Genomic DNA, 15,506 nt, shown 5'->3' with positions numbered 1-15,506 from the left:
CTTTACTGTTAATTGTTGCCTCTCTTCTTGATGGCTTGGTTAGCATTTAACTTCTCCACTCCTCAATTCTAGTGTGAAGTCAAGGAAATTAACTGAAATTCCCTGTGGTTTAAGTGAAACTATTTGACACGGAGCTGGGATAGAGGTGGCACTGTGCTCACAATCATTTTAAGTCTCTGCTGGGAAGTGTCAAGTAACAGCATTGCTTCCTCTATCTGATGTTTACATGACCTGTTCTCTTCCAGTTCCCTCCATGAAATGTTTATGCTAACTTTCCACTGAATAAAATAGTCACCAGTGTGCTATCTGGAATCTTGTTAAATACCTGACTCCCTCCAGGCGGTGCTTCAAAGTGGGTGTCAAACAAGGAAGCGCTCTGGATGGGTAGCATCGAATGCCAGTCAAAAGGAAACGGGCAAGAGCAAGCTGGTATCTTAACCCTGCCCTGCTCCAGAGCTCAGTGGTCTGACTCAGGCAGCTCCTATAGTGCATCTGTAACCCTGAATCTCCTTTTATTTAAGATTATCACCCCTCCCATTCCACATGGAGCTGTGCCAAAATTTGTAGTTCTTCTGGGTTCTGGGCTGCCCAGGTGAAACCTTACTGCAGCACCATTCCTCATTCCTCCCCTTACTAAGCTCGTTCTTTGTTCCTAACTGCTCCCTGGTCAATGGCCTCCTGCCAGAGTATGCTCCACAGGGGCTCACCCCTACATGAAGCAGTTATCAAAGGCAGAAGATGGACTGGGGCTCACCGAAGAAGCGGGAGGGCTGCCATCGCACATTACTCTCAATCCTGCTGTGCTGCAGGTTTTCTACACCAGTAGACCAAATTCTGTGGTGTGTGTTGCCTTGAATATAGATCTGCTAAAATCATGGAGTTAGATCTGTTAAAATGAGAAGAAATGTTCACTGATAGACTTAACTTCATAGTAAGAAAAGAACTCCAGGCCCAATTGATGTTATGAAGTGTTTTGCTATTGACTTTAATAGTCTAGCATTTCCCTGTAACTTCATTTTAATACAATTACCTTTTGGGCATGAGATTCTTAGCGTCAATGCCTCTGTCTGTGGCCTTCAAAAATCTTCATTAACTTGGATGTATGGGGATTTCTTGTGGCTTGGTCGTGCATGAAGGTAAACAGTTAAACCAAGAATGCTGTCAAGTTAAATCTTGAATTGCATGGGAGCCAAAGAATACTAGCTTAAAAAACCTGTAGCATCATGAAAACACAGAAGACTAGGTTAGTAAAAGCATGGTGAAAGCTTTTATTTCTCCAGGGGTGATGAGCATTTGGGTAGTGGCTTTCTTTTTTTTTGGTTTGGGGTTTTTTGTTTTTTAATTGACTCTTGGCAACTGCCTTATATAGACCTCTCCACTTAAAATGGTGAAAAGCAGCATTTATTGGAGAGGGAAGGTTAAGGATTCATTGAAGCTTGGAATGATAATTTCTGACACTTTCTTCTTTCATTTATGTTTGTTTTCTCTGAGTCAGACTTTTAGTATCCTCATCTTGTAGTTTTTCCTCAAAATTTCCACGGTAAAACAATGGTGCAGTAGCATGTCTTTGGATTTAAGTTTTACAATAGACTTAACGTGGCAGACCACGTGTTACGTATGACTAAGGTGAAGCAGAGTGTTCTTGTTACCTTTGCTCTAATAAGAATATATACATTTAAACACTAATCCTTAAGTTTGGTTAAGACAAGTCTACAGCTGGAAAGCTGATTTGTGTTGTGAATATACGTAATTGTCTTAAGGGAATCTGGTGTGACTGGTGGTCTCTTGTCAGTTTGTGAGGCTCTAAGAGTTGTCAGTAAGAATCATGGGACTAATCTGTGCACGTGGAGGTTTCCTGTTTGTTATCTTAAGTGTGTGTAAAAGCTAAGAAAACAAGACAATACTCTGCTCAAGAAGGAAACATCTCTTATTTTACTTTACTTTTTACAATTTTATACTTATTGTTTATAGAAGAAATTTATCTCTTTTTAATGTTCTAGAATTGAGACTCTTGTTTACTAAAACTATTTAAATGCAATCTAGTTTCTAGCTTGAAGTATACTTTTGAAAATGGGGAATAACTTTTAACAATGGATGGTTTTATTGGGAGGGCAAAAGATTGCATATAACAAATTACTGTTCTGAGGGCCTGTTTTAACTGACCTTTAAAGGGTAGAAATAAGGCAAAATAAGCTCACCTTGTTTTGAATCTGAGAAACAAGTTATACAAAAATTACCAATTAAAGTTTTCATACTATAACATGCAGTAGACTGTGCTTTCATAGATAACTAAGTCAAAAGTCTTCATGCACTGCTTTTATCTGTGTTTGCGCAGTGACAATCCAGTTTTCTTTCAGGATAGTTGTTGGTTTTTTGGTGTATTTTCTTTCTGTGGTGACTTAATTTCCCAAATCAGAACACTTAATTCTTCGCTTCCAGATAACTTCTGCCAGGGGTTATAACAGTGGTAATGTTTCAGTTGTTAATATTTGTTCTAGTATTGACTTTCCTTTGCTTCTGTAATTTTTCCTTGTCTTTTTTTTTTTTATTTCAGCTGAGTTTTCAACATAAGATTGGTATCCTTTACTGCAAAGCAGGCCAAAGCACAGAGGAAGAAATGTATAACAATGAGATGGCAGGACCAGCTTTTGAAGAGTTCCTTGATCTGCTGGGCCAGAGAGTACGGCTAAAAGGATTTAGTAAATACAGGGCTCAGCTAGATAATAAAAGTAAGTTATGCTTCTGACCTATGGTAGAAACTATAATTATCCAGTTGATCTGCAAATCCTGTTTCGTCTTTTCATGTTTTTGACTTTGGGTTTTGATTAGTAAGTAGATTATACGGTAAATGAGGAAGATGAAGCATATGACAAGAGCATCTATCACACCTTGTCTGAGAGGTTATTTACTTTTTCTGTGGCATTAGTAGAACTGCAAATCAAAGCAACTTATTGCATTTGTTTGCACTTAGTTAAAATAATACTATGTGAGTGATATTTTTTATTTATTTCAGAATTTTGCAGCTACACTTTAACAACATCTCCTTAAAAAGGCAAAAGATTGTAAGATAGTTAGCTTTGTTGTAACATGCTATTTTTGTAGATATAAAGACTAGATATAAGGAAGAAATTTATTACTATGAGGGTGGTGAAACACTCAGAGTGGTGGTAGATGCCCCATCCCTGGAAACGTTGAAGGCCAGGCTGGACGGGGCTCTGAGCAACGTGATCTAGTTGAAGATGTCCCTGGTCACTGCAGGGGGGTTGGACTAGATGGCCTCTAAAGGTGCCTTCCAACCCAAATCATTCTCTGATAGTGTGATTTGATTTGTATCGTTATTTTTGCCATAGCTTGCATATTACATCCTGAAAATAGAATTTTTTAAAAAAATAGTGTATACGGACTGTGTATAACAGAAAAGGAATATTTTTGTTAGCGAAGTACATCTTTTTAAACTGTTACATCCTGCTACTTCTGTGTGTATTCTACTTGCTTATCTAATCAAATGGGAAAGTTCCTTGAAGTGTCAGATAAGCTACCAAGAAGGAAGCTTAGAAAGATGTACTTGAAGGACATTACGGGAAGGCCTTTTCTTGCAAGGGATATTTTGCCTTTCAGATACTCACAGGGATCTAGGAATCGATAAGTCCTCTTACCTGCTTCTCTGTTCCTCCTGCTACTTACCCACCTGATCTAGCCTGGTTCTTAGGAATCTCTTGTATGTTGTTGATACTTCAACATCAGTCTTCATTTAAGTGCAATACATCTGGATTTTTTTTTTTTAATGGTACATTTGAACACTGATCAGTGTCATAGTCATAAAAGGGTTTATCGTGTGGTTGGACTCAATGATCTTAAGGGTCTTTTCCAACCTTAACGATTCTATGATTCCATTATCAAACTGGTAGTGGCTTGATGGGACTGTCACCTCCCGCACAGCATTAGGAAAGACACTTAATGATTTGTATTAGAAATTTTTTGAAACGTCTAGTGTGCGTACATTGTGGTTGGTACCTAGTGCAGATAAACTGTCCACAGGCCACCTTCAGCAGGAAATGAGGCATGTGAGTTGGTGATAAAACCTCCTGCTTTTTCAATGAAGGGAGACCAGCTTTCCAGCTCAAGAAATCTTTCACATTCTCCATCTCTAGTAGTGGTGGGAAATGGTGAAAAAAGTGAGCTGAATCCTATGTCAGATTTTAATTTATGGCTTACAAGGTGGCAGAGCTGCAGTTCTGTAGCCCTGTCAATTTGTGTAAGCACCACATTTATTTTTATTAACATTTTTGCCTCTTTGCTTAAATCCATGCTTGCTTCACTTTAATAATTCAGGCTCAATAGAGAATAGTGCATCCTATTTCAGTACAGAATAATTACTCATTTTTCAAATTAATGTGTAGAAATATTTATTAACGTCCTGTGGATGTCAGACTTCTGGGATGAATTGATAAATAGGGATGAAAAATTCAAAGGACTAAGGGGTGTTTTGGTTTTGCTTTTTTTCCCTCCCTAATCAGAGCATGACCAAATATCACCTAGTGATTTTTACATATGAAAATACGTGCTGGTCTGTCAAGCAGACTCAGTTTCTATATTTGCTGTGCTTCAGTGTGAATGTACATTGCTGATTGGCATTATGTATGTATCATTCAGTAATATAGTTTTAATCTTTTACTAATACTGTGTGCCATTAACAACATTGGCCTGTCATAATACATTCTCATAGTCTGCAACAAACAGAATGGAATTAATAGAGTTAGCAAAGATATAGTCTTCAGTTTTATATTAAAAGTAAAATACTGACTTAATTATAATCTTTTTTGCGTTATACTTGTTTTTTTTTATAAAATGGCACAAGTATTATTGCATGCCAGATTTATAATTGGATAATACATTGATCTGACTGCCTGCAGGTTCAGAATAGTATAATAATTTCATCTCTAGTAGCTACATTTTTGGTAGGCATAATGTTTGAGTAATATTTCTTGCTCAGTTTTTGTAGGGTTCACATTTATTACGTTTTTCTATTCTCAAATGTTTAAGTAGATGTGGGTTTTTGTCTTTAAAACGTTCATTTTAAAAAAAATCTGTGTAATATTTTGCAAGTAATTGGTCCATTTCTTATGGAATACAGAGTGTAGAATGTTGTGGTGGGTTGACCTGTCTGACAGGTAAGGCCCCACCCACTTCCTTGCTCACTCACCCCCCCAACAGGATGGGGGAGAAAATCAGAAGGGCAAAAGCAAGAAAAACTTGAGAATAAGACAGTTCAGTAAATGAAGGAAAGGAAAAAAACACCACCCCCACCCCCAAAATACCCACCAATAAGCCAACCTGACACCACAACAACCAACCGACAAAAAGCCCCCACAAAAACAAGTGATGCGAAGGCAATCACTTGCCACCTCCCATCAGTAGGCTGATGCTCAGCCAGTCTCTGAGCAACAGCTACTGTGGAAAAACTACCCCCGTGCCAGTTTTACTGCAGATGATGACATTATCTGGTACGGAATATGTCTCTGGTCAATTTGGTCGGCTGTCCTGGCTGTGGCCCATCCCAAACTCTTGCCTGCCCCTAGCATGCCCCCTGGGGTGGGGTGGGGTGGGGGACTGCGTGAGGAACAGAGAAAGCCCTAACGCTGTGCAAGAGCTTCTCAGCAATCGCTAAAACATCTGTGTGTTATCAACACTGTTTTGATCACGTATAGAAAACACAGCACCATGTGGGCTGCTATGAAGAAAATTAACTCCATCCAAGCCAGACCCAGTGCAAATGTGAAGAACGTGTGGAAAATACTAACTACAAACTCCTTTCTGCCCTCCTTCAGTGCATTTTTGATGACATGCAATTCTAAATCCCAAGATCAAGAAATAAGAAAATTGTAGGAAACTTTGCCAATTCAACACTATATAATTTGTTTAGTATATGTTTTAAAACTTATCAATCTACTAGAAATGAGGAATTAAAATATTATTAGTGGAACACTAATATTCTCATTTGTAATGTTCTGACTTTAATTATGGATTGTACTATGGATAAATTGGTTTATGTTTGCATTTAGTTTCCTTATACCTGTAAAGAGAGAAATGATGATTAAAGAAATTGAGGAAACGTTGCAGTCTCATATCTACAGAGGGTTAGCGCTCTTTCACTTTCATTTGGTAAAAGGTGCTTTTCTGCAAAAAAGCAGAAACGTTTCATTACTGAAAAAGAAGTTTAGCCAATTTTTCTCAAACTGTGTGAAATGAAACTAATTTTCAGAATAAGGTGCAAAAATGTCAGCCCAGATATAACTTTTTTTTTTTCACTGAAATTGTCAGCACAGTAATGTCTTAGTAGCAACAGTTATGTATATTTAATCACAGTGGGCCTTAGGTGTTCAGTAAAGCATCTGTTGGTTTAGAAGATTTCAGGGTAAGGGACTAAATTTCAGAAGAAAAACTTGCTACCTCATTTCCAAAATCAAGGTGCTAAATCAAAAGTATTCAGCTAAGTAGGATGTTACATTAGGAAAGCACTGATTGAAGGATCAGGAATCTGCCTTTCTGTAATAAGTATTTAAAGGGACTGTTTTGTGCAATATCTGTTCAAGATAATTTTACTTTATTTAATATCTAACTGCAAAAGGAGTTGGGGAGTAGGGTTGCTGAGATCAGCATAGTTTAGGCAGATACTTGTATTTCACTATAATTTATTTCTTCCTTCTCTCTTTCAAAATTCTTTTTCTACAATGCCATGGAAAGGTTATAATGGAATTATATTTTCAACAAAGACTTTAAAATAGAGGACTGCAATGATGTTTACTTTTTTAGCAACATTTAAGTAAGAAACATTAGTGGAAATTATGCTCCCTATTTCTTATGTAAATTTAATTTATATTATATCAAGATTAATAAATGAAGTTAATTTTATTATTGTACAGACGTAACTGATAAGCCAGTACTATCAATGTGTTCAAAATTATACACATGCATAAATATTTTCAGATGTAGGGCTACAGATACAGTTACTGTTGAATTTTATGTGTAAGTGTATGTTTAGGTACTTCTAACCGGACAGCTAACATGGCCAATCAATTTCTTTTTGGAATACACTTACTCTTTAAAACAAAACAAAACCCCAAACCTTAAACAGTGTGTGGAAGAGAGTGCTGGAGAATGTTTATTGGTGTAGATAATATATGAGTATATTAAAAAGTGAGTGAGCATGGAAAAAGAGAACAAAAATTGATAGTTGTCTTCACTCAATGGGGTGTTCCCAACTGCCTGCTTTAAAGTTAATTGTAGTTACTTAAATAATCCAGACATATTAAAGGATTAAATTTTGACTACAGAGTCAAACTCATCTACCTTGTCATAAACATTCTGAAATGCTAGCTCTATTAATAAACTTCCTAAATAAAAGCAATAAAAATATTAAGTCATATCATATATTAAATTATTTTAATCATTTTAAGATCTGAAAAATCCCAATAAAATTATTAGACATTGTGTTACAATGTATTATGAACATATTTTATGCTTTATAAATGTCTGTTCTGCAGTATGTGCTTTAATGTCAGATTTGAAGTAGAATTATCAGTTTATTTTTGGTAAAGTACGGGATTAGTCAATTGTCCGTATAAACATTTTAGATAATGAAAATTTATATAATCTAAAACTATACACAAGTAGTTAAAGGTTTGTTCTTCTTTCATGAAATGCCAATATATTCAAAATTCATCATTTAGGCCTCATAGACAGCAAACACTTTGGGTAACTTCTTGCGGGGCCCTTCTATGTCATGATATGAAACTAATGCGTAGAGCTTTAGCTGATGCAGATTGGTTTTGTTCTACTTTAAATTGCATTAATAGATTTATATCATAGCATGCAAAGAGTGGTGTCCTATACAGTAGTATGAGCATTCTATTTTACTGACCTTCTTGCGATTTAAATTAATTTTCAGCTGATTCAACAGGAACTCATTCCCTCTATACTACCTATAAAGATTACGAGTTAATGTTTCATGTATCAACAATGCTTCCATACATGCCCAGTAACAGGCAACAGGTACGTTTTTTAGCTTTTCATTGTAATTTTACATTAAAAATGTTTGACATTGAGGGTTTTTTAAAGTAATACTAATTTAAAACTGAATTGTTTTATGTGAAGTATGACTCAATTGTATTTTTTTCTTGAAATATTATAAGGCATTAGAAATCTCAGAGGATTTTTATACTATGTAATTCAGAAACTTATCCTATCTCCCCCATCTCATGATATTATTAAAAGGTAATGTTGCCTGTGGTGAAGGAGTTATTTTCAGTTTGGACTGGATTTACATCTTATGTATGTTTTAAACATTGAATGGAATGGAGCCTGAAAATAGTCTTATGGTTAAAATATGCATGTAATGAGATTTTTAAAATGATTCCACTTAAGACTTACATTACAGATCTTGGAATGTTTATTAATGTGTCAGCTTAGTAATAAATGCTTAACTGTATCGTTCAAGACGTCTGCTTGTGAAGACAGAAAACTGCAGAATACTCATTTTATTTCTGGAGAATTCCTGTTGCTTATGTAATAATTCAGAATATCTTTAAAGCATTAAGGATGGCTAAAAAAGAGCACAGCATCCAAAGTGTGCGGTGCACCAGTAAGGCTACTCTGTCTTGCCTGTCTCAGATATTTCTTGCAACTGATTTAAAAAGTACAAGCACATTTGGTATAATATATCAACATTAACCCTTAACAAAAAAAAAGGGCAGTAGAATTGCTCATAGGTCAGACTGATGATAGTTTGTAGCTTCCTGCACTACTCTGCATTTTTCAAGGTCCGCAGAAATGTGTGTTGGATGTATTTAGGTAGTTTTAGAATACTCTCTCATTGCTATGCAAGAGATAAAGATTTCAGTCATTTTGGAGGGTTGTCATGAAATCAAGATGCTATCTCACTTTCTTTCTGAACAGCGTACGAAAGATGGTTACTGATTGTTAATCCATATGTGAGTTGTATCTTTCATGTCTACCCTATCAATGGGTCTTGTGGGAAGAAAAGGAGATTTGTCAAGGCAGCAAGGAAAAGATAAAAGAATTAAAATTCTTGAGAAAAGCATAAACGAAAATCAAAATGGAAGAAAGGATATAATGTATTTATGTATTTTAAATAGTCAGTGCATAATGTTCTGAACTGTTTGAAGAAAAATTTCAAGTGAAGAGTTAAGACGACTGCAAATTTTACTCCGTTCCACTTAGGATTTAGATGTGGTTTAAAGAAAGTAAATTAGGAATCAAAAGACAAACTCTTCACCATATGAATAAAATGAATGTTTGATGACTCACATCTTAAAATGTGTGACTTTCAGAAGACAGAATGTTCAGTTATATCACATGCTCAGCTGTGCCAACAGCTAGTAATCAAGGTATCAGGTCACCAGTCACTGATCTGAGATTGTTCGACTTCTTTAAACTTTCACTTACACCTTATTACAATACAGGATTAATTTAGTAAACACATTAGGAGTTGTTCTCTCTGTAATCGGTCATAATAATCCTTGACTGGAAAGCATGTGTAAATAGGGAAAACTGTACACTATTAAGAAGATATAATACACTGAATGAGCTTGCCTTAAAAGGAAAAAATTAATGTTTTCATAGCTAATCGCAGGCACTGACAGTAAATATGGCCTTACTTGGAGTTTATTAATTTTGTTGTTGTCTTTCATGACTTTCCCTTGTTTGTGAGAACAGGATATCCTCTTGCCACGACCCACTAATTTTCATAATTGTTTGATATTTGTCAGCTTCACTGCTGTGCTGCTCAACCACCCCCTATTACTGTCCTTTCACTTCTTCCTGTGCCTTCCTTTCATTCTCATCATTTCCTTATATGTCTGTCTTTATAGTCAGGTGCCGATCCTTGTGTACAGCAAAACCTTCCAACTTTAACTCCGCGGTTTTCCCCAGCAGCAAGCACTCCTTTCCACAGCGTTTTAGTAAGCTCTCATAATTGTCACTTTAACAGGTTGAATATTTAGTAGAAGCACCATGCTGTTATTCACGGCTTTCTTGGGACCACAATAATGTGGCAGTTTTCCAACTTCAAGTAGTATGCCTGTATCAAGACCCACCACATTATTTTTTTTTTTTAGGCGCTGGGATCTAGCAGTATTTGCACGGCATGGACACTGTCTTAATGAAACGTGACAAGCGCACCCAAATGACCAGAATTTAGCCAGCCTTAATGTGCAAAAGGGATCTATAACCATTGTTTAGTTTTCTATTAATGTTTAGTTCGAAAACACATACTGAAGTGTGAAATGTATCAAGAGTGTTATTTCTCACAAGCTAGGATAAAATTTGATTAGTCTTTCTCCTTGAGACAGTTTAGATGCTGAAGACCACAGATGCAGTTGCATCCATTGTACTCAAGACAGAGATAGACTTCCAGGTGCTGTGGAATATGAATGTTGGGACCATAGTGATTTTCCTCTTAGGTTATGTTAGCAATGAAGACCCCCCATTCAACAGTTATTTTTTGGTAGCATATTATGTATGTACTGGCGATGAGGTTATTGCATCCTATCCCTATGTCCCTTGTTTGGTAATGACTGGTGAATGTACTAGGTCACTCTTCATCAACTAGGACTACGACCTTCAATGAGCAGGCACTGGGCATTGCTTATATTCCAAATACCTGTGAGCCAAAACCAGGCCACACCAGAATTGTTTGTTGCTTCTTCCAGGACATAACTACGCCCTGCTTGGTCCCTGATCAGGACATCCCTCTAGTTTTAGAGCCAGCAGGAGAATCAAAGAGCAAGGTAATTTTCATTTTGGCTGCAACATAGGCTGGGAACTTTCAAGTCAGCTGCTCCTTCCCTAGGACAGAAAAGACTACCAGCCCTGGTGTGGCCAGTTCCTTTTCCTTTAATGGCCTTTTCTTCAAGTCATAGTTCAAGGCTTTCCCCTTTAAACTTTACCTTTGTGATGTCCCTTTCCAAATCATTCCCTTGCAAGTTTCCCATTCACGCATTTGCAGTCTGCTTGTGTACACATGGTCAGACCTGATAAATCCAAATCAATTCAAATAATCAGTTTTCATCTGGTTTAATGAAAACCTAAAAATGAAACAGATATGCAATACTGAAATAAACTTGTTGAATTTAAGCTACTGTTAAAATGGTTGGGGTAACAAGCCATGTGGTTATACCAAACTCAGTTTAACCGGACCTGATGAAATATCTTTTGTCACTTGTTTCTGTTTTGGTACTGATTAAGAACACAAATTAAAAATAAAAGTTTTGAAACCACTTATTTTAGAAATGTACTAAAATAAGTTTGAAGATTTTATTTGACTCTTAATATTTCATCATTTAATTGAATGAAGAATATATTTCACTGCTATTTCAACAAGAATGCCTTGTTTCACAATTTGACTAGGCAATTAAAATTCCATAAAAGTGGATAAATTTTTGTGGCTGGGCGTAACCTGTAAATATGTGAAGTATTAAGACAGTACTTTTCTTCAGACATGCATATCTGAAAATTAAGAATTGAGTAGTTAATCTCAACATTAATATAGTAAATATTATTTGGTATAAGCAATTTTAATCTAATGGATTCTGCTTTTCTAACATATTTTCCTTACTGGACTCCCCTTTGCGTGTCTTGTATTCTTACATGAAACTTCACTGATTTCCTTTTGGCTGCCTGTCATGCTTGATGGGGCTCATTTTCAAATTCTACCATTCCAATTTAGGCTGACACGAGAATGATGTCAAAGTGTGTTTGATGTCTCCTTACTGTCAGTAATCCTCTGTAACCTCTGCACCCTGTTGAGAGTTCCGACTGTGCTCTGCATTGGCATGAGACTCTTTAGAGTATGTTAGAAAGGCAGATTTAAAAAAAAAAAAATCAATAATACAACGACCCCCAAACGGAGCAGACCTCAAAATGGGAGAGGAAGGGGAAACTGAGAACCTGGGGGGGGGGGGAAAAAAACCTAGGAGGTAAAAGTTGGGAGGAAAATCTAGGTTCTAGAATGGAAACTAGAAAAGGGTTTCTTATAAGTCTTTTTGCTTAGGTCCGGTTTCCTTCAATTCCTGTTTCATTTTCAGTATGCTATCCTTATCTCATGTTTCCCAGGGAAGTATGTCTTCCCTCCTTCTCCATTCAATACTTTATTCTCTTCCCATTCCTTTATCTTATCCAAAGCACTTCTTTCCACCTTCCACATCACCCCAGTTTACTCCTCTCCCCTTTCAAAGTTCCTTGCATTATGATACTCTGTGCACAGCCGCGGCTGTGCTTTGACTTTGCATTGTGTTGAAGTTCACCAACCACTTATGCATGACAGTTATTTATAACTGTGTTACACTGATTTTATTTTAAAACGTTGAAGAAGTCACTAAGAACTCTGCAAGCTTGGTAAGGTTCTTAAAAATGATGACCTATTTTTGTGCGTCTTAGAGGTTTAAGCTATAATTTTGAAAAGACTATTTTTCCTGGTAAAATTTCAAACATTTCTAAAGCTTATCTCATAATAAGTGACTGCTATTCTTGCTTAAGCAACCTACGATGGCAAGCAGAACCTCCTAAAGAGGTCTACAAAAGCAGAAAATATTCCTGAAAACAGTGATTGTCTTGAAAAATAAATATAACTTTAAACAGGGTGTTGCTTTTTAATTTTTGTAATTTTGCTCTGTGGAAATGTATAGGCATAGGCATCAACCACTAGAGCAAGCAAGAGTAATTGGGCAGTTAGTTATATAACAAAGGCAGAAATGAATCACCATGTACCTCATAATTGGAAGGTTTCTTTCAATTTAACTGCATTGTAAATTGTAACCTGGCATAATAATAACCTCTAAACATGAACTTGTGCTTCACTACTATGATCTAATTGTATGGTTCAGTAGGTCAGCAAATTAAAGTGTACCTGACACGCTTAGTTCTGTGATCAGTTCTACATAGTGTACTTCTACTGTAATTTGTACGCAACTGGATGTATATCTTAAATTGCTCAAATAGCCAGTTATTTTGATTTTTAGTCTTAAAAACCTGGAAACTTGACTGAGCCACATGACTTATACCAAATACTATTTTCTGTTCTTACATCTGGTTTAAAGTTTCATCAGAAGTCTTATTTCTTTAACCTGCATTTGGGTTTTTGATTATATTTTAAATAATATAGATATACTGAGGGCTTTGAAATTGTGGCTGTGGCCCTTCTTACTACTGTTAGAATACCATCCTTGGTGTTATTTGAGGAGATACAATGAAACATACTTATGGGTCTTAGGCTTTAGGATGTACAACTTAGGGTTTTTTTTCTGTTGGTAGCTGAAATAACAACTTTTAACTGAGAAAATACAAGCAAATACTTTGTTATTAGAAAGATTGTTCTGTAAAATCACCTTGATAGAGAAATGTTTTCTTCTTCTGCCATAAAGTTTTAAAATAAATTTATCCTTGTATCCTCTTTAGTCACACGTGAGCTAAGGTAAAGCTTTAAGTGTCTGTATGCTATTAGTTGACAATGCAAGGTCTTTGGCAGACTTTAGGTGGATGTTTAAAATGTAGCACATGCTAGACTACTTTTTTCCATCTGGTAATATACGTGGATAATGCACAACCAAAGGTATTTAAGAAAAAAGTGTAAAAAGATTGGAGAGATATAATATACTTCCATGAGGAAAGTGAACATCATTTTACTGTGTTGTTTTATTGGGTTTGGGTTTTTTTTGGGGGGATGTGGGGCGGTCCCTTATTGCTGGACATGTTTTGTATTTTTTATTAAGTTTTAGCCTGTAACAATGAATTTAATACTTTAAATTATTCCTGAAATATATTTTGGTAATAAAAGCTACCAGTTACAAGAATAAGTTTTTAATTAATGAGTTTCTAATAGTTGTTGTTTCTCCATAAGTATTCTGTGTCTCAGCCCTGTTCCTCAAGTATGCAGTTGTTAAAGTTTGTGATGAGTATTTATGATAACCTATTTTTTAAAAAAATCATAATATTAAGGACAATGTTTAATGCAACATTGAAAAGTAAGGTTTACTGAGAGAAAAAAGCAATATTTTTCATATAGAAGCAAATCTTACACTGTAAAGAGGGAACTGATGTACAGTTCTCTGGATAGTGAGAAATGTCAAGTGATGTAACATTTTTTTATTACTAAAGTGATGCACTAAAGTAGAGAGAAATATATTTTTCTCATAGAATAAAAGAGAAATGAGCAAAAACTATGCAGAACTAGTGTGGGGTTGCAAGAGACCTCACTAGTATTTATGTGACCTTAGCCCAATTTCCTTTCCGTATCTTTTTGCAGTTCTGTCCGATATCCTTTATCTCTAGCTATCCAGGATATGATTAATTAGAAGTTATTTCTGAAAAACTAAGCTTCATTTGTTTTGGCTTGGGGTGGGTTTTTTGCTAAAATGAAGAAATTGTGATTATTTTTTTTTATAACTAATTTTTCAATGCATGTTTCTTGTCTAGCTGCTAAGAAAAAGGCATATAGGAAATGACATAGTTACCATTGTCTTCCAAGAGCCAGGAGCACTTCCTTTTACTCCAAAAAATATTCGTTCCCACTTTCAACATGTATTTGTCATAGTCAAAGTGCATAATCCTTGCACTGAAAATGTGTGCTATAGGTGAGTAGAGACTTATAACTATTTAAGTTTGTTATTAAGACTACAATGGAACTGCCTCTTCTAACAGTTTTGTATTTCCTAGAAATATTATGTATACGATTTTAAAATTCCTGCTACATTTTCTCTGAGTTTGAAACCCCAGTGTCTCCCTTGCACACATCTAGAGTTACAGGGCACAGTTCGTAGACTTAAATGGGTTATATGCAGAACTCTGCTGATTTATGGGCACAAAATGGGGATATAACAAGTTAGTGAAAATAAGATTTGCAGACATAGCAATAGAAATTAATTTAGAATTTGTATTGCACATTTCCTTTTTCAAAGTGATTTAAAATAAAGTATTTTAGAAGGCTATTAACCTGTGTAAATCCCTGAGTGTGACAGTATGACACTGGGATGAGTCATGGCCTTAAAGCACATGGATGAGGACTTCTGGGGAGTATAAAAACATCTCAACTTTCAAATGGCCTTAACTCTCACATTTAAGTTACTGTATCATGAATTCTAGCAGGGTAACCGGGGTGGAGGCATAGTTCTGAACTGATTGTGAATTGTGCAAACAATAAGGACTTGAAGCATAGTGGTGCAGGGTTAGCATGTATAAATATTCTTTATTCATTGTGTAGAACAAAATTTTAAAGTACATCAAGAGGTCAGGTGATATTGCTGTCTTTTAGCTTCTTTTAGAATTTAAGCTATCTTTTAGAACTTGATTTTTGTTTTCAGTAGGTCTTTTGTGTTTAATAATACATGGCATTTCGTCCGTTACATTTTTCTTACTACTAAATGATGTCTGTCTGTCATCCCAAATGTGACTGCATTTCAGTCAAACCAGCAGTAGTTGTATGTAGTCTGCAC

At 35.8% G+C, this 15,506-nt stretch overlaps 1 protein-coding gene across 3 annotated transcripts in view; it reads left to right on the top strand.

Annotated features, from left to right (window-relative positions):
• The window catches only part of SIPA1L2 (signal induced proliferation associated 1 like 2), a 147,509-nt gene that overhangs the window by 75,603 nt on the left and 56,400 nt on the right, over positions 1–15,506 (top strand). For all 3 annotated transcript variants that reach the window (XM_064445701.1, XM_064445700.1, XM_064445699.1), the window contains exons 6-8: positions 2,555–2,729; positions 7,949–8,052; positions 14,491–14,648. In XM_064445701.1, the coding sequence (XP_064301771.1) occupies positions 2,555–2,729; positions 7,949–8,052; positions 14,491–14,648 (437 nt within the window). The remainder of the gene's footprint in view (positions 1–2,554; positions 2,730–7,948; positions 8,053–14,490; positions 14,649–15,506) is intronic.

The sequence above is a fragment of the Phalacrocorax carbo genome, chromosome 3 (assembly GCF_963921805.1).
Source record: "Phalacrocorax carbo chromosome 3, bPhaCar2.1, whole genome shotgun sequence".
NCBI lineage: Eukaryota > Metazoa > Chordata > Aves > Suliformes > Phalacrocoracidae > Phalacrocorax > Phalacrocorax carbo.
This window is presented reverse-complemented; position numbering and strand designations above follow the sequence as displayed.